The sequence below is a fragment of the Paroedura picta genome, chromosome 7, assembly GCF_049243985.1.
Source record: "Paroedura picta isolate Pp20150507F chromosome 7, Ppicta_v3.0, whole genome shotgun sequence".
NCBI lineage: Eukaryota > Metazoa > Chordata > Lepidosauria > Squamata > Gekkonidae > Paroedura > Paroedura picta.
Window position 1 is genome coordinate 19,342,100 of NC_135375.1, and position 27,009 is coordinate 19,369,108.

General features: G+C 47.2%; 1 protein-coding gene and 1 long non-coding RNA gene across 6 annotated transcripts in view; one reads left to right on the plus strand and one right to left on the minus strand.

Moving 5' to 3' along the window:
* Positions 1–4,494: 4,494 nt before the first annotated feature.
* Positions 4,495–27,009, minus strand: part of ADAMTS12 (ADAM metallopeptidase with thrombospondin type 1 motif 12) — a 164,900-nt gene continuing 142,385 nt past the window's right edge. Inside the window, exons 18-23 of one of the 2 annotated variants that reach the window (XM_077346955.1) lie at positions 23,961–24,171; positions 20,442–21,491; positions 15,075–15,227; positions 11,520–11,693; positions 9,765–9,918; positions 4,495–6,939 (exon numbers count right to left, since the gene is read on the minus strand). In XM_077346955.1, the coding sequence (XP_077203070.1) occupies positions 6,773–6,939; positions 9,765–9,918; positions 11,520–11,693; positions 15,075–15,227; positions 20,442–21,491; positions 23,961–24,171 (1,909 nt within the window). In that variant the 3' untranslated portion in view covers positions 4,495–6,772. Of the gene's footprint in view, positions 6,940–9,764; positions 9,919–11,519; positions 11,694–15,074; positions 15,228–20,441; positions 21,492–23,960; positions 24,172–27,009 lie in introns of those variants that run through there. The other variant, XR_013233003.1, reaches the window with a different exon arrangement.
* LOC143842160 (uncharacterized) overlaps positions 25,734–27,009 on the plus strand; it is a 55,126-nt gene continuing 53,850 nt past the window's right edge. For all 4 annotated transcript variants that reach the window (XR_013233005.1, XR_013233006.1, XR_013233007.1 and 1 more), the window contains exon 1: positions 25,734–25,846. This is a non-coding gene — a long non-coding RNA (uncharacterized LOC143842160). The remainder of the gene's footprint in view (positions 25,847–27,009) is intronic.

Genomic DNA, 27,009 nt, shown 5'->3' on the forward strand with positions numbered 1-27,009 from the left:
AATAAAGAGGCTGGGTTCCTACACAGACTTTTGCTTGAAGAAGAAGAAGAAGAGTTGGTTCTTATATGCCGCTTTTCCCTACCCGAAGGAGGCTCAAAGCGGCTTACAGTCGCCTTCCCTTTCCTCTCCCCACAACAGGGGAGGAAAAAACTTTTCCTTGGCTTTTGTTCTCGTTAGGAGTCATGAATTAACTACATCTGGAGGTAATGCTTGGCCTCTTATGTAGTGTTTTCATGAATTCCAACTCCTTTATACACTTTTTCACATTAACTCTGGGAAATAAGTTAGCATTTGTATATTACTCAATGTGGACTAAGGCAGAATAAGTACCCAGCTAGCACAGTCGGAGCTGAAGCAACCTTTGAACCCAAAACATACAGCCTGCAATTTTTCTGTCTGGGATGCTAGGCTGTGCAGAATGTAACTATGGAGGGGAGGAGGAGAGGCAGGATAAAGATGCACCCGCAGCAAGCAAATCAGCTGTGTTGCAAGGCTTAATACTCTCCCAAGGTTGCTCTGTAAGTATCATACAGAGCAGGTGATCAAAGAGACCTCAAGATGTACTACAGGAAGGGAGGCACCTTTTCACCCCACCGTCTTTTACTGTATTAGTCAGAAATACACCGCTTGCCAATCTTAACCAAGACTTCTCATTCTCCCCAGCTTTCTGGGGTTTGTTTATGCCTGAAAGCAAGCTCTGCTGAGGCAGAAGATTCAATTTGAAGCCATTTGCCCATAAGTGGGGCCTCTCTGGAGATTTCATGCTGGGCTGGAGTTTAGTCATGGCAGGCTGCCCCACCTCTTCCTGCACCCACACGGGGGGTGGGGGGAGCATTTGGCCCAGTGCACTTCATCTGCCCCTGATTTTTGCTCCTGCACGGGAGCTGGGGCAGTGAAGTTCCCAGTGCATAAATGGTCTTACTGCCTTGATTCTGATTCCTTTGCTGCTGCCACTCTCCTCTTCTTTGAGAGGCATCTCTCTGTCAAAGTTGGAAACGGTTCTGCTTTTAAAGGTAGAGCTGGCCAAACAAGAAACCTTGGCAGGGATCTTGCCCCAGGAGTACCAGCTGCCGCCAGCTTTGATGTTACAAGTTCTGTAATGTTAATGGACATTCCGAGAATTTCTGGGTGACAGGTGGCGTGGTAATCACTGCCATTTCTATCCATGTGTATAATGGTGCAAGAGGTGTTTTGTTACCTTTTGTCTTCAAGGTGCCTTGGACTCACTCAAAGGCAGTATAGGGATGCCAGTCCCCTAGGTCAGGGGGAGTCAACCTGTGGTCCTCCAGATGTCCACGGACTACAATTCCCAGGAGCCCCTGCCAGCAAACTGGCAGGAGCTCATGGGAATTGTAGTCCATGGACATCTGGAGGACCACAGGTTGACTACCCCTGCCCTAGGTGGGACCTGAGAATCCCTAGGTTTTACAGCTCACCTCCCTAAGATCGATCCAGGTGGGTCGCCATGTTGGACTGAAGCAGCAGAGCAATATTTTGAGTCCAGGGACACCTTTAAGACCAGCCAAATTTCATTCAAAGTATGAGCTTTGATGTGCATGCACGCTTTGTCGGGTTCACTGCGCACCTTGAATAAAAACTTGATTGGTCAAGCGGCCTGCTTATAGATGCCATGACCAACAAGGGCTTGATCAAACCTTGGAAGCGTTCCGTCAAATGTCACGCATGAGGCACAGGGAGGTAGGAGGGAAATGCTTGAATTCAGCCGCAAAGCCGCAGTTCTGTCCAGCTGCAGCTTAGTGACAACTTGTCCCAATCGCCAGATGTCACGCCTGTATGTTTGGAGATGGATTCCCGTGGACTACAAAGAGCCACAAAGTGATGTATCCAAAAAAAAAAGCTGTAAATTCCTGCCTCTGAATTCATTACTGAGCAACAGATGGCAGTGCAGTGCCTAGAAATAATCATGCGAGAGTGAGAGGAAGAGAAGATCGCTTGCTTCCAGAGGCTTAACTGCTGTGGCTGTCTCTTCCAGACAGCTTTATCCCACCCAGACTGTGGTATGCCAAAGGTCCCAGGTTCAATCCCCAGCATCTCCAGCTTAAAAGGATTCGGCAGACGGCGGTGTGAACGACTGAGCTGAAGCAGCCTCTCTCAACTTTTTTACTCTTGAGAAACCCCTGAAACATTCTTCAGGCTTTGAGAAACCCCAGAAGTGGTGTGATTGAGACAGAATACAATTGGGAGGCAAAACATTGCATGTGCCCAGCATTGGCCATTTGGGGGAGGGGGAGGTGTGTTGACATGGCCATCTGTAATCATATCTCTTTAGGATGCTTAGGGCTAATCCTGCGTTGAGCAGGGGGTTGGACTAGATGGCCTGTATGGCCCCTTCCAACTCTATGATTCTATCACCTGTTAAATGTTTAGCAAATAAAAAAAATAAATAACTTCCACCCATTCGGGAAACCCAGGATCGTCACGAAACCCTGGTTAAGAAAGCTAGAGCCACTGCTAGCCTTAAGAAGGCAGCACAGACTATTATGGACCAGCGCCCCAACCTCTGGCACCCTAGTGGCAGTTTAGGGCTGTCTGGTGAGCAGGCTGGCCCCGACTATGTTGGACTACTAACCACATTCACTGAGAAATCCATCACGTTCCCTCGGTTTATGTTACAAATAAGGATGGATTTGAAGTCTTATCAGGGTGACAGCAGCGGGGGAAGAAGAAGAGGAGTTGGTTCTTATATGTCGCTTTCTCTACCAGAGAAGGAGTCTCAAATATCACTGCTTGATCAGAACTGCTTTATCAGTGCTGTGGCGAGCCCAAGGTCACCCAGCTGGCTGCATGTGGGGGGGGGCGGGGAATCAAACCTAGCTCGCCAGATTAGAAGTCCGTACTCCTAACCACTACACTCCTAACCACTCCCACCCTTTGAGCACTTTCTTCTTCATGTATGCTGTGTTGGGCTGCCCCATGTGCGTCATTGAAGCACTTGTGTTTTGACAGCCGGAGTGGCAAGTGCAAATTTCGTTACCCTGCGGATTTGCTTTCTGCAGCCCAGAAATGTTTACTTTGGCAAAGGGCAAAAGAGCAACTTGGCTTTGTGACGGTGACAAGATAATGAGGAAAGAGCCGAGCCGGGATGGCGCCTTGGGTGGTTCAAGGGCTGCAATTTAAGTCTCCAGGCAGAGATGCTTCGCTTTGTTTCCTCTTCTCGGTCCCTGGGAAGGCTGCATTGTGCAAACAGGGAGGCGGAATGGTTCTCCCAAAGGAGGGGAGACAGATCTCCATTCCAGGAATCAAGGCTGATCCTTCAGGGGTACTCAAACTGCGCCCCTCCAGATGTTCATGCACTACAATTCGCTGGCAGGGGCTCCTGGGAATTGTAGTCCATGGACATCTGGAGGGCTGTAGGTTGACTACCCCTGAGCTAAAGGGCAGGGAAGACCCCTTGCTTTAAAGTGAAGACAATCTTGGGCTGTATCAACAGAAGCATCATATCTAAATCGCAAGATGCTGTAGTCCCGCTGTATGCCACATTGGTCAGACCCCATCTGGAGTCCTGTGTGCAGTTCTGGAGGCCTCGCTTCAAAAGGGATGTGGGCAAAATGGAGAAGGTGCAGAGGAGAGCGATGAAGATGATCCAGGGCCTGGGGACCAAGCCCTAAGAGGAAAGGCTGAGAGACTTGGGAATATTCAGCCTAGTGAAGAGGAGGTTGAGAGGGGACGTGATGGCTCTCTAAGTATAGATTGGCAGCAGAGGATAGGACCTGCTGTAATGGTTTTAAACAAGAACAGTACCGGCTAGATATCAAGGAAAAATTTTCACAGTCAGAGTAGTTTAGCTGTAGAATAGGCTGCCCGAGGAGGTGGTGAGCTCACTGCTGGTATTTAAACCACAGCTGGACAGAGAATTATCCTAGATGTTTGAGGCTGATCCTGCATTGATCAGGACGTTGGACTAGATTGCCTCTACAGACCCTTCCAACTCTAGGATTCTATAAGCTCTTAATTTACTGGGTAGTTAGAAACCATTGAGCTGAAGGCTCGCTTAGTCCAGATTTCCCCAATGTGAGAAATTCTCAGCTAACCTCCCCTCCCCAGTGATCATAGAATCATAGAGTTGGAAGGGGCCATACAAGCAATCTAGTCCAACACCCTGCTCAATGCAGGATCAGCCCTAAGCATCCTAAAGCATCCAAGAAAAGTGTGTATCCAACCTTTGCTTGAAGACTGCCAGTGAGGGGGAGCTCCCCACCTCCTTAGGCAGCCTATTCCACTGCTGAACTACTCTGACTGTGAAAACTTTTTTCCTGATATCTAGCCTATATCGTTGTACTTGTAGTTTAAACCCATTACTGCATGCCCTGATCCCTGTGCCCAGAGGAATATTCCTTCTTGACCCCAAAGCTGTGATTAGAATTACCCAGCAAGGACCGGGAGAGCCAAACAGCGACTCATCCCTTCCTGCCCTGCCTCTCAAGACCTGCTTAAGCTCATAGCCAGACCACAAAAGGACATCGATTCACAGCGCCCTGCCAGTCTCCTGACTTACACCCCTGTGTCTTACAAACCAAGTTACTGTCGATAAGCAGTTTCCCCCTATAATGGTGTCTTAAGAACCTGCCCACTTAACAAGCAGAAAACCCAATCACAGCTCCTTTTGACATCACGGAAGCAAACTATCCTTTTTATTATTATTCTTATTCTGATAAGGGTTTATGAATCATTCCATATTTTCACAGATCAAAGCCGCTTTAGAAAAGCAAATCCCGTAACCGTCGAAAAGCCGGGCAATGGGCATTGCACAGCAACGCCCTTGTTGAGGTCTCCTCGGAGAGAGGATGGAGATTAAAATCACATCGACACTGACCGCATAATATATCTAGGCACCATGCAGATTTCAGCACCATGGCGTAAGAGCACCGTCATTTTAAAAACAAAACAGCTCACTTAACTTAGAGGTATGTGCTTCTATTAATTTGTTCTTCTACATAGAACGAGAGGAACGGCCCTTCGTAGTTTGAGTCTCTGGCCAAAGCGGACACCCTGGAGGCATTTCTCTTTCAAGTTCACTTTGGCAGTTTATCCCCCTGTATGGAGATTCGGGATTCAACGGACTACAATTGGTTGGAAAATAATTGAGTTCGGAGGTGTTCTCGGATTAAGGCTCTCCCGGCAGCAGCGGAGGGTCTGGTGCCGTCACACGATTGAAGCCCACGATACAGACTGACAAACACCCTGGGAAATGTAGGTGGAGTCCTCGTTTGCATAGCAGGTGTGAAGATTCCGGGTTCAATCTCTCATTTCTCAGTTCAAAGGATCCCAGGTGGAGAGGGCTGAGAGAATCTGGGGTCGGAGATGTGAGAGGGGGGAGTGGTGGCCATGGGGCGGAAAGTTGGGGACATCTGGGTAGATATATTTCTTCCCTAGGCATACAAAGAGTAAGAAGTGTGGGTGTTCATACTCCGCTTTTCTCTAGCCGAAGGAGTCTCAAAGCGGCTTACGGATCGCCTCCCCTTCCTCTCCCCGCATCAAACAGCCTGAGAGGTAGGTGGGGTTGAGGGAGCCCTGACAGAACTGCTCTGTGAGAAACAGCTCTATCAGGACTGTGACTGGCACAGGGTTGACCAGCCGGCTGCATGTGGAGGAAGAGTGGGGAATCAAACCCGTCTCCCCAGATTACAGGCCGTCGTCACTCTTAACCACTACACCTAGCTGATTAGCCTGAAGGAATTCAGATGGGCTATACTGACACGTGATAAACAGACAGGGGCCCTAAACTACCTGACTGACAGCTCCAGGATGACAGGAAGAAGTGGTGCCAAATGGAAGCACAGCAGCAAGGCTGTGTCCATTGCAGACTGACCTCTGTTTGCTTATGATGTCTGAGTGCAGCTCTTATATCTGCATCAACTGGTACGTTCCCGATCTTTGGAAATTTTTAAACAGAGGCTGGATAGCCATCTGACAGAGAGGCTGATTCTGTGAAGGCAAAGGGGTGGCAGGTGACAGTGGCTGAGCAATAGGGTTGTAAATGTCCTGCACTTTGTGGAGGGTTGGACTAGATGACCCAGGAGGTCCCTTCCAACTCTGATTCTAACTGTGCACCAACTTTAGGAGTGCTAGGTTGTAAGTTGCTGCTTCAGGTCTTTCTTCCTCGTCTGTATCCTTTTTTCAAGAGACATCTACTTTGAAAAATGTTCTTTCTCTCAAAATAGCACCGCTCAAGGAAATTTAAGAATGGTACAAGCCAAGAGCCCAGATCCAGAGATCATCACAAAACTGTTTCTAAAAAATGAGTGATTCTTGCTGAGGACGTGGATCATTGCACCCAAGGCCCTCCCTGGTGACTTGATGAGCCTCAAAAGGTAGACTCGGATGCAAAGTCCGTCTGTGTTCATTGCACCCACAGAAAACTACCTGTGCGTTGACTGTCCTTGCTTAACCAGGGCCCGGATCTTCAGCCAATGGTGTCTCGGTAGCAACCTAGCTGAGTGAGTCCAACCAGACCCAAGGCCAGTCAGAGCTGTGACTCCACAACTACCTTTCAAGGACAGAATGAAGAAGGAGTGGGCAGGAGAAAGGGGGACAGGTGGGCCGACAGGTACGGTAAAGGTGAAAAGAATCTCAGACAAAAGATACCAAATTAAGAGAAGCCCCACGTTGCAAACTTGGATTGAGGTGGGGGTGTCCTCGGCTTTGGAAGCTCAAAGGCCGCTTTCATGAGACCTCGGGAGGAGAAGCATCAGAAAACCACGGCATTTTTGAGGTTTGAAATCTGACTTTGCAACCCTGGTTCCCAACCGTGTCATGGTCGAAGGCGTGGCCGGCTCCGAGGTCCCGTCTTGCGAACAGCCCCGGATCTCTGGCAAGTGGCGCAGCACTGATGTTTCACAGAGGGCGTGGAGCATTTGCTAAGACCGCTCAGCTTCTCGCAGAAAGTCGATGACAGGTTGTCCTTACTGCATGGGAAGCCTGAAACGAGAGAAGATGTGTGTGAGCGCATGAGCTTTCTAGGACCCTCTAAATCAGGGGTAGTCAACCTGTGGTCCTCCAGATGTCCATGGACTACAATTCCCATGAGCCCCTGCCAGCAAATGCTGGCAGGGGCTCATGGGAATTGTAGTCCATGGACATCTGGAGGACCACAGGTTGACTAGCCCTGCTCTAAATCCCTGTTTTTCGCTCCATCAATGAACCATCACGGTTTGTGCAAACTGTTCTACAAGTTCATGGAAGTTCGTGACAGTAAACATTGGCATGAACATCTGTTCACAAACCTCTAACAGGGGTCTGACAAAGTTTGCTTAATGTCCATCCATATCTGAATCTGGTTACATTTTCTCTTCCTTTCCATTCCTTCCATTATAAAACTCTGACCTGATGCTGCTCTGGTCATGTGTAAAAAATGGTGGCTTAGATCCTCCAGAGGTTTTCCACAGATGGCAGGATTTCTTCTGCCTGAGCGGGTCCAGAGGAGGGCAACAAAGATGGTGAGGGGTTTGGAGACCAAGACGTATGAGGAAAGGTTGGGGGAGCCTGGTCTGCTTAGCCTGGAGAGGAGACGACTGAGAGGGGATCTGATAAGTCGTCTTCAAGTATTTAAAAGGCTGCCATATAGAGGATGGAGCAGAGTTGTTCTCTCTTGCCCCAGAGGGACGGACCAGAATGAATGGGATGAAATGAATTCAAAAGAAATTCTGTCTCAACATCAAGAAGAAGTTCCTGACAGAGCGGCTTCTCAGTGGAACTGGCTTCCTCAGGAGGTGGTGGGTTCTCCATCTTTGGAGATTTTTAAACAGAGGCTGGATAGCCATCTGACAGAGAGGCTGATTCTGTGAAGGCTCAAGGGGGTGGCAGGTTACAATGGATGAGCGACTGGGATTTGAATGTCCTGCGTAGTGCAGGGGGTTGGACTAGATGACCCCTGAGGTCCCTTCCAACTCTATTATTCTATGATTCTATGTCTTTCTCACCTCGCCCCTCCTGTGTTACCCCCAAAATGACCCTCAGAATCCTGTTCCTCGGAGACTGGGGACCTGTCCAAAATTCTTCCTCTCAGGGGTATCCATGTTAATCTCTCTGTAGCAGTAGAAAAGAGCAAGCCTTCAGGAGCACAGTAAGAACTAAGCAGTGAGTCATGAAAGCTCATGTCCTGACACAAATTTTACTAGTCCTTAATGTGTAACTAGAATCTTTCTCTTTTCTGGTGGATTGGTATATATCTATATGCTATATGTGCCGGAATGTGGGCGGAGCATGTCCAAGCCCACATCCTAGTGAAAGCCACGCATAGTGGACAGACAACATTTGCACCTGGCCACATATTCTATCACATCTGATATACATCTTTAGGATATTGCTTTAGGATGCTTAGGGCTGATCCTGCGTTGAGCAGGGGGTTGGACTAGGTGGCCTGTATGGCCCCTTCCAACTCTAGGATTCTATATGCCTGCAGTTCCTAATCCCAGAAAACCAGTTTGTGGAGAAAAGCCTCTTTCTGTGCAGAACACATTCCTACATATCATCCATCCTCTGAAATGCTCTAATAGTTTGTGACATGGATCTTATGACCTTTAATCCCGGTGCTCAATATGGCTGAAATAATTTTAATTTCACGTCAGTTTCATTCTGGAGACAAGAGGCAGGGTTCCCTGTTTCCTGAAGTGGACATGATGTGTGCGTAGCCACTGTAAAAGTCTCCAGGTGTTTGTGGCTGCTGTTTTTAAAGCCAAACAACAAGGGAGGGGCACACTGCAAATACATCGGACACAAAAGCCGAATGCACTTGGGGAAATCTATCGGTTTATGTAGATGATAAGAAGGATTATTATAAAGTTCAAGGCTTAGGTTCCCCCTGTGTTGATAACAATGCTTGAAACACTTTGTTTGAAGAAGAAAATTGGCAACGCTAATTGGCAGATTCATGATTTATCGAAATGGCCTTCTATTCGGAAATCCATCTTTGAGCTTTTTATATGTTGAGTTCTTTATCAACAATTTCAACACCCTTCTCCTTCTTTCAGATGTTTTTAAGCAGAGGCTAGATAGTCATCTGAAAGGAATGCTGATTTTATGAACTTAGGCAGATGGTGAGTGGGTGGGCAGGAAGGGATGTGCCAGAGTTTGTCTCTTGTGGCCCTTCCTTGCATAGCCAGGGAATTGCTGATTGCCGCTGGTAGGTGAATTTCCTCAAGGCCAGACTGGATTGTGGAGATTTTGGGTGGTGGTGGTAGTGGGATCACTTGGGCATGAAATTGGGGTCACTGTAGGTCGGCAGGTATTTGTGAATTTCTGCATTGCGCAGCGGGTTGGACTAGATAACCCTGGAGGTCCCTTCCAACTCTATGATTCTATCCAAGTGTTATGTAATAGTCATGGTCATGTTATAGCTCCTAATGAAATGAATTTGGATTCTGCCTAACACAGTGTTGCATTTTGAAAAAGAGTTGATTTTTATATCCTACTTTTCACTGCCTGAAGGAGTCTCAAAGAGGCTTACATTCACCTTCCCTTTTGTCTCCCCACTACAGACACCCTGTGAGGTAGGGGAGGCTGAGAGAGCCCTGATATTACTGCTCAGTGAGAACAGCACTATCAGGACTGTGACTAGCCAAAACCACCCAGTTGGCTGCATGTGAAGGAATCAAACCCGGCTCGCCAGATTAGAAGCCGCCACTCCTAAACACTACACCATGCTTTTGTGTCTGCTGTTTTTAAAGCGACATCAGACGAATCCCAACGAAACAATCGGCCCTACTAAAAACAAGACGGTTCAAGTGTCACGGAGTTAAACCCACTTGTCGTTTCCAAGCACTCTTGTCGGTTGCACTTCCGAGAATGTGGAGGCTGGGAGCGATGTTCACACAGGCTCTTGTCTTTAGGCACGTTGTCTTTTGCACTGACGCACCGCACTGCTCGTCGCTGAATGCCTCCGCCACACGAAGCAGAGCACTGCAAGGGAGGCAATCAGTTTACCGAAGGACACTTAGATCGGCAACGCACCTGTGTCAAGAGGACGTGAGATCTACACTGCTTAGCCAGGCCAAGAGGCTATCTGTCTCAGCTTCCTGGTTTGCTAGAAGGATGCCTTGGGGAGGCATAATTGTTACTTATTCATTACCTGTTCTCAGTCCCCAGTTCCTGGTGGTCAGAACAACCTAGACCAGGGGTAGTCAAACTGCGGCCCTCCAGATGTCCATGGACTACAATTCCCAGAAGCCCCTGCCAGCGAATGCTGGCAGGGGCTTCTGGGAATTGTAGTTCATGGACATCTGGAGGGCCGCAGTTTGACTACCCCTGACCTAGACTGTGCTGCTGCCTCTAAGCTCCAAACCAATGGCTAAAGGTAGAATAGGCTGGATTGAGAGAAGGGGTGCTTTTATTTTTCATGGCCCAGCCTCTACTCAAAGACCACTTATGTCCTTCTGCTGACTTTCAGCTTCCTAGGCCAGCACAGTGCAGGTGAAAAGAGGGAGATGGGAGCATGCATACCATGACAAAAACTTGCATCCAGCCCTTGGGGGGGGGGGTAAAGGAAATGCATTTATTTCATTTGTGTTATTTCTAGGGTGTCTTTAGCACAGGGACCCATTCTGTGGCTGGTGGATAATGCAGTTTTAATGCACTTTAGAAGCAGATTTTCCTGTTCGGCACAGAGAGGTCCATCTGCAAAAGCACACTGAAAGGACATCCTTCAATGTGTGCGGATTTTGCACAGTGAGGCCGGACAATCAACAAAATGGGAGGTAAGCATAGCTCAGGCATTAGAATTCTTTTACAGCAAAGCAGATCTGAATCAAAGAGGCATGGCAGAGCAAGCCACATGGTTGTGCTTGTGAGGAATCCCCCGTTTCGGTCTGAAATCTGTTTTGCATGCCCGGGCCCAGTCCCAAAAACATATGAAATAAAGAAGACTTGTTGTTACTGATGTGAATAGGAAGCATTATTTACAGCGACCTCCAGGACTTAAGGGAAGATCTTTCAAAGTAAAGGTCCTCTTATGCCAGTAAGTCTGTCTTAACAAAGTGACGGCACCACTCAAGACCCGGTTTGCTTTGATCGGTTTGCTTTTAAAATGTGGGAATTGGAACAGAAGAAGAGTTGGTTCTTATATGCTGTTTTTCTCTACTCGAAGGAGTCTCAAAGCGGCTTACAATCGCCGTCTATTTCCTCTCCTCACAACGGACACCCTGTGACGGAGGTGAGGCTGAGAGAGCCCTGATATTACTGCTCGATCAGAACAGCTTCATCAGTGCTGTGGCGAGCCCAAGGTCACCCAGCTGGCTGCATGTGGGGGAGCGCGGAATCAAACCTGGCTCGCCAGATTTAGAAATCTGCATTCCTAACCACTACACCAAGCTGGAACCAGCAACTGGAAGGCCTTGGAGCCGAGCCAAGGTTTGCATCCCCAAGCGGAAGTGTTACACCTGATTAATCAGCCACATCCCCCTTTTCCAGGTTACATGCAGGTAAACCACCATGCAGTATAATGGCTTTGCCCATCATGGATGCTTCACTGCTCTTCTCAATACCTTGTTGTCCAGACAACGTACCTCGTCCCATGCTGCCGCACGCCATTCCAAACAGGGCTCTGGATTGCAGCTCACGTTCAGCTGCGGCTTGCGTCCTTTTAATTGGCAGTGAAACGGCCTCAGCGCTCTGCTGTCACGGACGTCTACGCAATAAGCCGCCCGGGTCTTGAAGCCACCACCGCAACTAGCGGAGCACTGCATAGGCGAGAAAGAGAGAGAGAGTTCAAGTCACTATCATGAGGCCAGTGGTTCTGGTGGCAGGTCTGGATTGCACAGAAAGGCCTTCTGCCCAACTCAGGCTCCCACCTCTACTTCCCTGCTCACCTGGCTGCGTTCTCCTCTCCCAAGGCCACTGTGCATCCTTCCCCCATCCAGTGATCATACACCCTCCCCTGACTGTGTTGGACACTGTGTGTGACTGGAAAGGCTGTTATGGAGAGCCAGCTTGGTGGAGTAGTTAAGAATGGAAGATTCTAATCCGGATTCTAATCAGCCGATTATTCACAGGTTGCATGAGAGCAAACATCCTGGCTTGATCTTGCTTATTCCCCAGTATCTCCCTCACTGAAATGCAGGTGAGGACACCAAGGGGGGGGGGGCTAAGGTTATGTGCTTTGGGCTGGGAAACACCTAGATATTTTGGAGGGGGGGTCTGGGGAGGGACTTCAATTCCACAGAGTCCACCTTCCAAAGTGGCCATTTTCTCCCAGGTGAATGGTTCTCTGTCACCTGGAGAGGAGTTGTAATTGCGGGAGACCTCCTGTCACCACCTGGGGCTCTGCTGGGAAGGGCAGTGAGCAGCAAAGACAATAAAAGTAGAGTTGGACTCTGTGAGCCAAATCCTGGCTTCACGTGGTTCAAATAAGCCATCATTCCATGTTATGTTAGCGGTAAAAAAGGTAAATGCCATTTTGGGCTGTATCAACAGGGGCATCACATCAAAATCACAAGATGTCATAGTCCCATTGTATACGGCAATGGTCAGACCACACCTGGAGTACTGTGTGCAGTTCTGGAGGCCTCACTTCAAGAAGGATGTAGATAAAATTGAAAGGGTACAGAGGAGAGCGACGAGGATGATCTGGGACCAAGCCCTATGAAGATAGGTTGAGGGACTTGGGAATGTTCAGCCTGGAGAAAAGGAGGTTGAGAGGGGACATGATAGCCCTCTTTAAGTATTTGAAAGGTTGTCACTTCGAGGAGGGCAGGATGCTGTTTCCGTTGGCTGCAGAGGAAAGGACATGCAGTAATGGGTTTAAACTACAAGTACAACGATATAGGCTAGATATAAGGAAAAAAAATTTCACAGAGTAGTTCAGCAGTGGAATAGGCTGCCTAAGGAGGTAGTGAGCTCCCCCTCACTTGCAGTCTTCAAGCAAAGGTTGGAGACACACTTTTCTTGGATGCTTTGGGCTGATCCTGCGTTGAGCAGGGAGTTGGGCTAGATGGCCTGTGTGGCCCCTTCCAACAATGATTCTGTGATTCTATGTCTGAACTTAGCTGTAGGGACTCCAGTGGTCAAGAATGTTAAGTGCTATGCCCTCCTTTTATCCTACAGCTGTGATCATCTGGGGCACATGCCTCTGAGAAGACTCAGAATCTGTCAGCCCTTTAAAATCTATTTATCAGCTGCAAACACGAAAGGCATTCTGTCGAGAAAGAAAACGCATCAATGGATGGATGTGAAAAGAGACATTTTTACCAAGAACCTTGAAAGGGTGTGAACAAAGAGCAAAATAAAGTACTATAAATAGACCAGGATGACAAGCAGAAAAACAACTGCATGAAAATTAACTCTGTACTGGCATTAAAATTATCTCCGGTGAGTCTTGATTTGATTAGACTCTCTTCCTTAACCAGGCTTGATTGGTTTGGCCTGGGAATGGTGACAATTGTTTTTGTGGCTAAGAAAACTGGGTCACATATTTACTATAGAGAACTAACTCCTCCTGGTGATTCCAGGATTTCCATGACCTGAAAGCTAAGGTGGTGTCGTGGTTAAGAACTTTGGACTGGGATCTTGGGGTTGAAATGCAATCAGCGAGTTATTTGGTCCAGGCCGACTCTGTAGGGCTGGTGTTTCTACACTGCAAGGGTCCTGGTCATATGCTCAGGAGAGATGCCTGGCTGCAGCTCAGGAATTGCAGACTCCATCAAGAAATCAGTTTGAGCTGTTCTTGCCTCTGAGAAACTCAGAGGGCTTTGTTTCAGGTTGGCCTGTACACTTCCTCTCTTCAATGGAAGATGAGCCTTTTGTATTCGGAGATGCATTACTTCTTTGTGCTCTGAGAGTCTCCGTTATGTAAGGACTGTATTCTTGTAACTTGCTAAGTTTCTGTAGCCCTGATCTGACAAGAGGACAGATCAATGAACATTGTATATCTTTACATAAATCTGAGCATGTAAACTTTATTTTTCTTTTAAAGCCTAATGGTGTTTCAGTGTTTCACTGAAAGCTGCTCTCACAAGGCATGCCGAAGGTGGAATCTTATGCAGTGGGGCAAGGCAATGCCCTCTTTTCCTTCTCTTTTTTCTGTTCTGTTCCTCCACCACAATAAGTGGCAAAGGGTTCAACAAACTGGTTGCAGAGATCTGTTCACCATTCCAACACTGGGAGACACAGGTTTGAATCCCCACACAGACCACGGAAGGTGGGTGACCTTGGGCCAGCCACACAGTCTAGGCTACCTAGAGAGAGCCAGTTTGGTGTAGTGGTTAGGAGTGCGAACTTCTAATCTGGCATGCCAAGTTCGATTCTGCACTCCCCCACGTGCAGCCAGCTGGGTGACCTTGGGCTTGACACAGCACTGATAAAGCTGTCCTGACCGAGCAGGAATATCAGGGGTCTCTCAGCCTCTCCTCTCTCATGGGGTGTCTGTTTTGGGGAGAGGAAAGGGAAGGTGAATGTAAGCTGCAGCATATAAGAACCAACTCTTATTCTTCTTCCTCTTCCTCTTCCTCTTCCTCTTCCTCTTCCTCTTCCTCTTCCTCTTCCTCTTCCTCTTCCTCTTCCTCTTCCTCCTCCTCCTCCTCCTCCTCACAGGCCAGTTGTGAAGATAAAATGAAAGACAGGAGAGGGATGTACGCTGCTTTGGGTTTCAATTGGAGGGAAAACATAGGGTATAAATGAAATAGATGCACATGTAGGCACTCACAGTGGGTTGTCACCTTCCAGGTGGGGCCTAGGGATCTCCTGCTATTTCAACTGTTCTCCAGACTACAGAGATCATTTCCCCTGGAGAAAATGGCAGCTTTGGAGGATGGACTTCATGGCAGTGTACCCAGCTGAGGTCCCTCCCCAAATCCCACCCACTCCAGGCTCCACCTCCAAAACCTCCAGGTATCTCCCCCCCCCCAAACTTGGGAACCTTAATCCTCAGCCATATTTCAGCTGTCAATTCCCAGTGGAAATGCTGTTGAAACGTGCTGTGGCTGGTGGTGCTGGGGGGGGGGGGTTTGCACGATTTGCCCCCCTCCTGGATTAAGGCCAGCAAAATGTGTGTCTGGAGATCTCTCTTGGTACCCCAAAAAATAAGTCAGAAGTGTAGTAAATAAAACACATTGGAGGGGTATTACTTGGCTCCATTCTCCGGCTTTCCACTGGGCACAGGGAGGGAGGTAGCACCTTCGGGCTGGGTCGGGTTTCTCAAGGTGCTGGCAGTCGGATTCGTTCTTGGTGCTGCATTCGACGGCTCTCCAAAAAGCCCCCACACCACACGTGGTGGAACACTGCAAAAAAAAGAAGAACAAAAAGACACAGGGGAAAAAAGCCTTCAGTTCTGCGACTTTGTAAGTGCGTTGCTCTGGTGGCCTCTGAAATGAGCTCCTCATTTGCAGCCCATGGGGGCAGAGAAGAAATGGAATCAGGTGCTAATTTGCATTTTTTCCCTTTGAGACATCATGCTTAATGCAGGCAAGAAATTAACAGAAAATGATGGTCTCTTTGTTGAAGCCAGAGGCTGGAACATCTGCAGCATCATGAGCAGTGAGAGGGTACTCTCTGCTGACCTCAGTGACTTTGAGAAGGTCTTTTTCTTCCCTTCCTCTAGGCCCCATTTTGCCTCAGCTGCTCTTTCTTCTAAATCCTGACAGCTCAGAAACGGGAGTGACAAATATGCACCTGGCATTAAGCGCTCTTTCAGATCCCACCACTCTTTTATGTAATTTGTGATTATTCTAATCCATTTCCCCCTTTCTGTCCTACCTGACTGAATCTGAGTATGGAGATGAGCTTTTCAGGGTCACAAATGGAAAGAATTTCCCCCAAATTTTCTCAGTTCTGTGAGGGTGGAACAAATCATCCCCTGCAGATCTCAGATTTGTGTTTGTAGACACGGTGATGTAAAATTCTACCACACATCTAGAAGCCTGCAGCCAAAGGAGCTGGTTGGCTGGCTTAGGCCATTATTATTATTATTATTATTGTTGTTGTTGTTGTTGTTGTTGTTATTACTACTATTGTTGTTGTTGATAATAAATTATAATTAATTATAATTAATAATAATTATTATTAATTACATTTTTAAACTGACCCTTCCTATAGGCTCAGGGTGGCATACAACAGTTTCAAATGCTCCATAAATATAAACTGATAAAGCAATAAAAACAGTAGAACAGTCGGGGCCAATGAAAACAGAGCTAAAGACCCAGGGGCCCCTCCCACCACCAGCCTGCACTTAGTGTAAATTGAAAAACACTCCCAAAGTCTGGTAAACTTCTTACACAGAGGCAGAATCTGTAAAGTTATGCCTTTTAATGCCAAAACAGTTGTAAGTTGCATCTATGTGGTGGATTCATGAATGTTTATGTATCACGGCAAGAACTTGTATTGGCATTTCTCTATTTTCAACGTAAGCCACCCTGAGCCAAAAGGAAGGACGGTATGTAATTATAAGTTAAAGAAATAAAGAAAAACCATGAAACTATAAAGCTGGGTACCCCAGTTGTCTCACCTCTTAGGCCTTGCTTGTATTCCTATATCTTTAGGCCAGGTTTTTGTGAAACCCTGGGGTTTCTTGACAGCTCTGAAGTGAGTTTTCTGAATGGGTGGGAGCAAATTAATTTTTTATATATTATTAACATTTGTTAGACATTTATTGGACTATATGCCCATATTTGGTCATGTTGACCCACCTACGCTCTCAAAATGGCCAATGATGGGCCTGAAGAGGGTGGGATGGGAGGGGCCCTGGGTGGGCGTGTCCACAGCTATGCTTCCCAACCACATTCTGCACAATCACACTACTTCTGAGGTTTCGCCTTGACTCTTAGTGAGAAAGGCAGGGGACAAATTAAAATAAATAAATAGATATTGCCCCAGATCCTTTTTTGCACTTGAATTACACATGAGATGATACACACAGGGATCCTTCATGTAGTTTGGCTCTATGCTATAATACAGTGCTCCCCAACCCCCGGTCTGGAGACAGGGACCGGTACGTAGATCAGTTGGTGCCAGGCCGTGGCTCCTCCTCGTCCTCCTCCTCGGCTGCTGCCTAGGGGGCTGCCCTGCCATTCTGCCGCCGGTTCACCTTTGGTGCTCTCTAGTGGCCGCCATGGCTGGGGCTCCCCCTTGGCGTGGCACTGCGCAGCTGCTGCTGGCAGCACGCCCCCCAACAGGTGGCGGGAAAGCAAGCGGAGCAGGGGCTCAGTTGGCGGTAACGTCCCTCGGCAAAATACCCCTGCCCAGGCAGGGGTTGACCCGTCCCCGGTGATAAAAATGTTGGGGACCACTGTGACACCTCCATCGAATACTGGTGACAGAATTAGCGTGCTGTTTCTATGCCACTTCTCAGCCACAAATGCTATCAGTGTATGAAATCCATCATGTGTTAATTTTCAGGCCGACATGAGGTCAGCCTGGAAGTGGTCCTTGCCAGGGCCTAGGCCTTCAGCCAGCTGGCAGGCAGGCATCTTAACAGAAGAGGGATTTGGCAGCAGAAAGGGAGATTAGGGAAGTATTTGTGAGTCTAATGGCTGATGATGTCAGAGCCATGGCTTTCCTGCTCCAGTTTGAGAGTGTTCACATGGAGGCCTACAAAACTGAAATAAATTGAGGTCACAATAAGGCTACTCAGAGCTCCTCAAACAAACTCTAGATGGTTCTCCTGAAAAGCAAACCCCAAATTCTCTTCAGATTTTACAACAGGCAAAATGCTTTCGGCAACCCAAGCATGTACCACTGAGAAAGTTCACCAGTTGTTTCTAAATTCTTCTGACCTCCTTTGGAAACCTTCACACGTTTGGCCAGAGCGGAGTCTTGCCTCTCTGATTATTTTATTTTAATTAGTTTCATTTTATTTCTGTCAACCTTTTGGTGACAACTCTCATTTTAAACTGGATCAAACTGCTTGAAATTAAATGGATCAAGGACCATACATGACCATAACAAGCTAGACCACTGGCTCATCTGGGCCCAGGTTGGCTGTGCAGATTTTTGAAAATATGGCTTGAGCAGCGGCAGCCATCACAATACAAATTATTACAACAAAATACAACACTTCCTCAAACACAATAGCTCAGCGTGGATGCACACGAACGCTCATGCCTTGAATAAATCTTTGTTAGCTTTAAACGTGCCACTGGACTCAAATTTTGCTGTGCTGCTTCAGACCAACACGGCTATCCACTCGAATCAGCATAAATTATTATTATTATTTATTAGATTTATAAGCCACCCCTAGAGCCTCTTGTGGCACAGAGTGGTAAGGCAGCCACCTGAAAGCTTTGCCCATGAGGCTGGGAGTTCGATCCCAGCAGCCGGCTCAAGGTTGACTCAGCCTTCCATCCTTCCGAGGTCGGTAAAATGAGTACTCAGCTTGCTGGGGGGTAAACGGTAATGACTGGGGAAGGCACTGGCAAACCACCCCGTATTGAGTCTGCCATGAAAACGCTAGAGGGCGTCACCCCAAGGGTCAGACATGACTCGGTGCTTGCACAGGGGATACCTTTACCTTTACTTAAGCCACCCCTTCCTAACTAGGATTTTTATGGTGTGACAAGACAGTAAGTTGGGGCAGCCATTCAGTAGCTGGCTCTACCTCCTGAAGCAGCCATTTTACGGCCGCCATTTTGTAACTGTGCTCATTTGGGACGTCAGGATCCCCAAAGTACCTGAAGGTTTAAAAACGCTTGGGCACGCTTGGTTTAGGTGGCTTGGCGAGAGATCTGATTGCTAATAGTAAAATGTGTGTTCTGCCACAGTCCCTCCAGGATCCTATTTATTTTAAGAGCTTCTAAACTGGCTTAAATGCTAAGCATTTGGCTTCACAGGCAGTGTGGAACTAGCTGTTTCCATTATCTCTCATACAGGGAATTCTTGAGAGGTACACAACAGCTGGACAGAGCTGTTCTGTTATGTTGCAGTCTCTGCGGTGCTCTTATTCGTCGGCTTGACAATTTTATGATGAATTGTAAACTAGGGCAACATCAATTTCTTCTTCTCTAACTGTGTTCACAAGCTGTTAAGAATTTCTTTATAGCACCTCAGAGCTTCCCAGAAATTTGTAACTTACTGGGTAACAAGCAATTCTTGACAATTGTCCAAAAGGCACCAACAAATCGCTAACAGAAAGTTTTTCTGTTTCAAGATTGTTGTGTTTTTTTTAATTAAAGAAGGATGTTTGATTCTGTGCTGTGTTTTAAAGCATCGCAGCAGAGTTGAAATTGCATTCCTTTTTCTTATCAGGGATAACATTCTCCGTTTGGGTTAGGGCGGAAGTGAAACTATGCCCCAACCCACCCCTGTAATTTTATTTATTAATTATTTAATTTATATACCGCCATTCTCGACCAGGCTGGCTCGTAGCGGTTTAAACATTTAAACATTTTAAAACATCCACTACAATATGATTAAAAATACCTTACAATAGAATCACAGCAACTTAATGGCGGCACACAGTTACCCTCACTTCACCTGAACCCAGAACCTCAACTCCTCCGTTCCCAGTTTTAATGCCCAATCACTGACCTCCGGCGATAATTGCCTGAGGGGGGGTGTGATGAAAAAAGGGGGAAAATCTTATTACCCCAGTCTCAGTCTGGCCTCAACCACATGCCTGGTGGAAGAGTTCTGTCTTACAGGCCCTGTGGAATCCAGAGAGCTCCGACAAGACCCTCTGCTATTCCAGGAGTTCATTCTGCCAGGTGGGATCCAGGACCAAAAAGGCCCTGCCCTGGTCGAGGCCAGGTGTACCTCCTGGGCCCCCGGGATAACCAGCAGATTCATACCCACAGCCCTATGGCGGGAGGGGGGGCATAAGGAGACAAGCGGTCCCATAGATAGCTAGGACCCAGGCCGCATATAGCCTTACCTTTAGTAATTTGGGGAGGGGGGAAAAAGCCTTTTTGATGATTTTGACACTCCTTGCAAAAAAGTTCATATTTATTTAGATTTCCCTCAGAAAAAGCTGGGGGGAGCATTTAAAGGTCCCACTAAGCAGCTGATAATGACATATCAGCTGCTTGAATATACCCTTTAAATGCCTCTACCCTTTCTCTGGCAATGGAGAGGTTCAGAGAAGGTGTCTGTTGTGGGGAGAGGAATGGAAGGTGACTGTAAGTTGCTTTGGGACTCCTTTGGGTAGTGAAAAGCAGGGTATAAAACCAGCTCTTATTCTTTGGTGGTCTCCCATCCAAGTACTAACCAGAGCTGACCCTACTTAGCTTTCAAGATCTGATGAGATCAGGGTAAGTTGGACTATCCAGGTCAGGACAAAACTAAGTAATGCACTTCCTTTAATCTGGGTATTTCATCAGCTGCCAATTGTGTACCTTTAAAGTGCTAACTGCTGACGCTCTGTTCTTAATGTTAATCGCTGCTTGTTTTATTGATCATGATTATCTGTTTTTATTGTTGCACACAGGCTTTAAAAGGCTTGTGGCTATAAGGTAGCATATATATACAGACACAAATCTCTCTTAACTCAAAAACCCAACACTTACGTCACTCCAGTTCCCCACCAGCCAATAAGCATCTGTTTGCAAATCCCTGGACTCTTCTGGATAGTCGGAGGCATTTGGCAACATTTCCATGGAGGTTTCATTCCTTGGTATGTTCTTGATCCTCAAAAATGGATTTTCTGTGGACGGCACAGCTGTTTCATTGGCAGGTGGTTTCAGTTCTCTCCTGTTTGAAGACCAACCTCCGACTGTTTCATTTGACTGTGTTGGGTGCACCATAACAGGACCTGCTGTTGCAGGTGTGCTTAGTTGTACATGGAACTTCTGGAGGCCTACTGTTGTCAAAGAGATACCTGTTCCTGCTAGGGGGTCATTAGAAACCTGGTAGCCCGTTGGTGAGATTTCTGAAGTCTTGCTGCCCACAGTAGGGGGATATCTTGTCAGCAACTCACTCTGCGCACTCTCGGTTGCTCCTTCACCAGTCTTGTTAGACACTGTAGGAGATACATCTTTTAAATGGTTATAGCTTGGAGCTACAGTGAGAGGCAGAAGGCTAATTGGAAAAGAAGTCCAACGCCCAAGCCCGCTTTTTGAGGAGTTGTGCAGTTCTGTGGATGCACTCGCCACATTTTTTAAACTTGGAATACTCGAATGATTTGTCACAGGCCAAGGAGTGCTGTTTTGCTGGCGACTGATGCCACTAAATACAAAAGAAAAATTGCTGGGAACGTTCAAGCCGCTGGAATTGCTCTGCAATATTTTTGCTTCTGAGTCTTCTTCTTGAGAAATGTTCATAAAGGACGTGGGCGTCAAAGTCACGTATCCGGGGATTGTTGGCGTCGTGGTTCTCTGGCTGGGTTTTGGGGTGGGTAGCTTGTCCGTGGGGTCTCTCCTGGGGTTAGCTCCTGTTCGGATTATCTTTCCGCCGAGCACCTTGAAAGGTGGGGTCTGCAGTCTCCTGATGGTCAGGCATTGCTGGAGCCCACACAGAGCTTTGGAATGCGGCTTCTTTGAAACGTTGCATGGCTCCTCATTGTTTTTGGGACACGTCACGTTCCGGGTACGTATCCCTCCACCGCAGGTGACTGTACACTGCAAAACAGACAGACCGTCTTAAAAGAGCACCTCCGATTCCATTTTGCCCTCTCAAGTAAAAAACATAGTTAACTGGCACATATTTATAAACGTGAAATACAAGCTTTAATTTTAACGAACAGCCATCGCGCTTTGAGTGGCACAAATGAATGTGCTACGGGAAAAGAAACAGCTGCCTTTCTCAGTCGCCTCCTGGTGATAAAATGAGTCACTGTCACAGACATCAATTGCAAGGTGAGTTCAGAAAGGCTAGGGACTTTGAAGGACTTCTAAGCTCATCATTCTAACTGTACCAATGTTTTGTGCAGGAGCACTCTAAACCAGAGAAGAGATCTCATTGACTCCTGATGTCTAGTGCTGTAGGTCTAGGTTTCTCCTCCTCTGCTAGCAGTACTAAATAGATGTCTTTTGCCCTGAGCTTGCAGCTGATAAGAATCATAGAATCATAGAATATTAGAATCATAGAATCATAGAATCATAGAGTTGGAAGGGGCCATACAGGCCATCTAGTCCAACCCCCTGCTCAACGCAGGATCTGCCCAAAGCATCCTAAAGCATCCAAGAAAAGTGTGTATCCAACCTTTGCTTGAAGACTGCCAGTGAGGGGGAGCTCACCACCTCCTTAGGCAGCCTATTCCACTGCTGAACTACTCTGACTGAGAAAAACTTTTTCCTGATATCTAGCCTATATCGTTGTACTTGTAGTTTAAACCCATTACTGCGTGTCCTCTCCTCTGCAGCCAACAAAAACAGCATCCTGCCCTCCTCCAAGTGACAACCTTTCAAATACTTAAAGAGGGTTATCATGTCCCCTCTCAACTTCCTTTTCTCCAGGCTGAACATTCCTAAGTCCCTCAACCTATCTTCATAGGGCTTGGTCCCTTGGCCCCAGATCATCTTCGTCGCTCTCCTCTGTACCCTTTCAATTTTATCTCCGTCCTTCTTGAAGAGAGGCCTCTAGAACTGCACACAGTACTCCAGGTGTGGTCTGACCAGTGCCGTATACAATGGGACTATGACAAGAAGCTGCAATAATGCCTGGCATGCTGCCCTCACTAAGCCTCTGGCCTCACATCTTGAAAGTTTACTCAGTATTTATATCCCCAACAGGGAAAAAAAGAAACCCACACAATTTAACATCAATTTAATTTGTCAATATGACTGATTGCCTTGGATGCACATTTTGCATTCTTGCTGGAGCCACGTGCAACCGGTACGCCACTGTAGGCACATGACTTTTTAATAGACGCAAACTGTCATCCCAGACCAGAACTGCTTCGCAGGAAATTGAAACGTGGCTCTGCTGAAAACAGAGTCGTTAGTACAGATGTTGCAGAACGTCAAAAACATTACTCAAAATTAAACCACTGTTTAATCCAATTACTGAAGCATCACAGTTTGTTCAGACATAAATCCGCATGGAACAGGGAGTAAACAGAGCAGTTTTGGGGAAGCTCTATATGCCGGCTGATGCCAAAGGAGACCAAGGCTTGTGCTGCCCCATCACCAGTTTTATAATCGTTTGTGAAATTAGTGTACCGTTTCCCATGAGCTGGGAAGCAGATGGCAAGCATACATACCTCCTTCCCAGCCGAATCGTAATGCTAAGTAACATTTGCGCAAGCCCACAGAAGAAATCGGTGTTTTCAAAGAGTGCTGCAAATGGACCTTAGATTAAGAGGTCCAGAAAATGTTCTGACGGTAAAGAACAGGCTTCTATTGAGGAAGCTGAGCCTGGCAAATCGCCAGATGGGTATGTTTCAGAGGTTAGCTTTGTTGGTCTGCATAAAGATCTCAATTCAAGTCCAGTCACACCTTAAGAGACCAATAATCTTCCTTTTGAAAGACCACCAGGAAAGGGATAAAGACGGAAGCAGGGATTTCGTTTCCACTGAGACCTGACATAGATGACCAACTTCTGATGTTAATTATATGTATAGAACTGGGAAACATATAAACTTACCTATAATAGAAGACGGGATTGTTAAGTTGTTAGAATTGGCTGAAATACTTAAGTTTGTTATTTTGTTTAGAGAAAATTTAATATCTGCTTTTTCTGGTATAGTGAAAATCCTTTGGTGTTTTTTTTTTAGGGTAAGGAAGAAATGGTTTGACAACCTGTAAATCTGAAGATTAAAGAATATCGATCTCTGAGCATGTACATCTTAGTGAAAAGGGTCTAATACTTTGGCATTTCTACAAGCAAAACTACAAATGTATTTTAACCTCCTCCAAGCATCTGTCCTGACGGTTTGGGCCAGGATGGGTCTGTCGAATCGACTATGAATTTTTAGGGGATTAGGTTCGGCAATTGTTATTATCATCATTTTATTATGTCTTTTTACTGTTTTAACGTGTTGTAAACCGCTGCAAGCTAGTTGACCCGAGAGAGGTGGTCAATAAATCCAATAAATATAAATAATAAAGCAACGATAGATGAAAAATGTGACAGGGTGGTGAACCGACCTCAGTCCAGTTGCTCACTGTCCAGTCGGACGGGCAAAGGATGTCTCTGTTACATGAAAGTTGGCTCTTGGGCCTGAGCAGGTGGTGGCAGTCCTCTGCAGGCAAGGCCTGCTCATCGAGCCCCACCGTCTGAATGCAAAGGACCGTCCGTTTCTTCTCTCCCGTTGGGCCGCAGGTGGTCGAGCACTTCTGCCATTCTCCGGCCCACCACCTGTCATGCCAGCCAAAAGAATGTAATCACAAATCAACTGCCGTACTTCTTTCCTCCTGTCAGTCTGTGGGAAAGTTACATTCCCCCCTGTGGTTGTATGATCCATGGGCACTTGTGAGCACTCAGTTCCCGAGTGCAGAGAAGAAGGGGCACTTGTGGTAAAGGTAAAGGTAAAGGTATCCCCTGTGCAAGCACCAGCTCATGTCTGACCCTTGGGGTGACGCCCTCTAGCGTTTTCATGGCAGACTCAATACGGGGTGGTTTGCCAGTGCCTTCCCCAGTCATTACCGTTTACCCCCCAGCAAGCTGGGTACTCATTTTACCGACCTCGGAAGGATGGAAGGCTGAGTCAACCTTGAGCCGGCTGCTGGGATCGAACTCCCAGCCTCATGGGCAAAGCTTTCAGATGGCTGCCTTACCACTCTGCGCCACAAGAGGCTCTTAGGGCACTTGTGGACTGCAAGCTAAATATTGAGCAGACAGCATGATGCAGTGGCAAAGAAGGCGAATGCAGCCTTGGGCTGTATCAGCAGAGGCATCACACGAAAATAGTCAGATGTCATATTCCTGCTGTAGACCACATTGGTCAGACCACACCCAGGAGTTCTTTGTACAGTTCTGGAGGCCTCCCTTCAAAAAGGATGTGGACAACATTGCGATGGATTAAAGGAGAGCAACGAGGATGATCCAGGGCCTGGGGAACAAACCCTAGGAGGAAAGGCTGAGGGATCTGGGAATGTTCAGCCTGGAGAAGAGGAAATTGAGCCTCCACTCTCAAATGACCCCCTCCCACCCCAACCTCTTTGAGCTTCCTCATCCTCAGATGAGCACCTGACCTTTTCAGGAACACCCTGAACCAGGAGCAGTAGCTGCTTCACAGAAGGTGGGCAGGAGCCACCACTGAGGGTCTGGAAGGTCCTCCCTCTCCATGAGGTAGAGAACAAAAACTGCTGCCCCAAGAGTGGGAAAGCAGATTTACTTATTTATTTGAATTTCTCGACCACCCTCTCTGTCAAAGTGGACTCAGGGAGATGAACAACACACGTAGAGACCATGCAAATTCCAATCACATCTACTCCCCTCAATCCAGATAGGCCAAGGCTCAGGGTCAGCTTTTGTGGGGTCCTAGTTCAGGGAGGGCTTTGGGGCATGCCATTTTCGATGTCTCCTAGACAATTGCCTGTTGATGCCTAGCGGGTAGGGATGCCAGCCTCCAGGTGGGAGCTCCCCTGGAATCACAGCTCCCTTGGAGAAGGTGGCTGCTTTAGAGGGTAGCCTCAATGACATTGTAACCAACTGAGGTCCCTGTCCTCCCCAGGCTCCATCCCCAAATCTCCAGGTGATTCCCAACCTGGATCTTGCAAGCCTACTCCCCACCCCACACCCGTGGCTGAAGGGGACCTGAAACCCTGCTAATGGGTGGGCCACCCCTGCAAAGATTGGCTGAGATCCATCAGCAACAGAGAGAGACAGCTCAATGTGTGCAGAGCTACTTAAAAAGGATATGTTAAATATTAATCTCTTATCTGCATGTAGTTGCTGCAAGGGCCCAAATGATATTTGGTAATAGCCAAGTGCTCCTCTGGGCTGACGGCAACTGGGGACCAAACTTCCTGCGAACCACAGAGGGAGCGCCGTATATTTTATATACTGAGATGGAAACACTGATCTGAAGGTAATAACAGAGTCTAGAGAATTGCTGCAGACCTTAGTTTTTTGTTCTTACGGATAGGCGATTTATTTCTCCCACGCCTACCTGGTTCCATGGCAATATGAAATGATATAATTATCATACTGTACGTTTAGGCCTAAAGAACTAGGAGAAAGTCACCCCGCCCCAAACTAAACAACCCAATTCAGCCTTTTGAAACTTTTATATCGAAATGGGTGGTCCATCTGGAGGGGAAAGACTCAGTTCTGAATGATCGTTTGCAAGGGGGAAATAAATGTCGTCCCTCACATGCTAGTTTAATCACGGTCATTTACACCTCTGAGCGTTTCTAAGAAATCTGCAAAATCCTACTCCGCATATCAATTCTGAGCTGGTAAACCCCTTCGGCAATTCCCCACCCAAGGGATATTGCCCAAGTGCTGGAAAACGGGCTGTGCTGCCTTCAGTCTTAATATTCTGTCTATTAGTCCAAGAGTAAATAGACCCACATGTGGGAAATTACATAACGTGTTGATCTCCCCAAGACTAAACGTTGCTAAATATCAGTGCTCAGGCAGGCTGCACGCCACAAAAGACTGATAAACAAAGAGCGTGTAATTTTGGAACAGGTTTTCTGCCCAGCAAATTCTCCCCAATTCCGTCTTTGTATCTTTTTGTATCTCTCTGTAACTGAGAGCCAGCTTGGTGCAGTGGTTAGGAGTGCGGACTTCTAATCTGGCATGCTGGGTTCGATTCTGCACTCCCCCACATGCAACCAGCTGGGTGACCTTGGGCTTGCCACGGCACTGATAAAACTATTCTGACCGGGCAGTGATATCAGGGCTCTCTCAGCCTCACCCACCCCACAGGGTGTCTGTTGTGGGGAGAGGAATGGGAAGGCGACTGTAAACCGCTTTGAGCCTCCTTCGGGCAGAGAAAAGCGGCATATAAGAACCAACTCTTCTTCTTCTTCTTTTCATGTTTTGTTTGCCGCACGGGCAGAGATTTTAAAAATCTCTGCTACTTGCAAACGTCCACCAGATGCCACTGCATACAAACTTCATTCGTTTTAAGAGCTGCCTCTTTAAAGTTAGCCTAATGACTATATATATGTGTGAGTATGTGTGTGTGTGTTTTAAAATGTCGATTGCTTTTTTTGAGGAAGTTGAATTTCTTCCAGGCCAGAC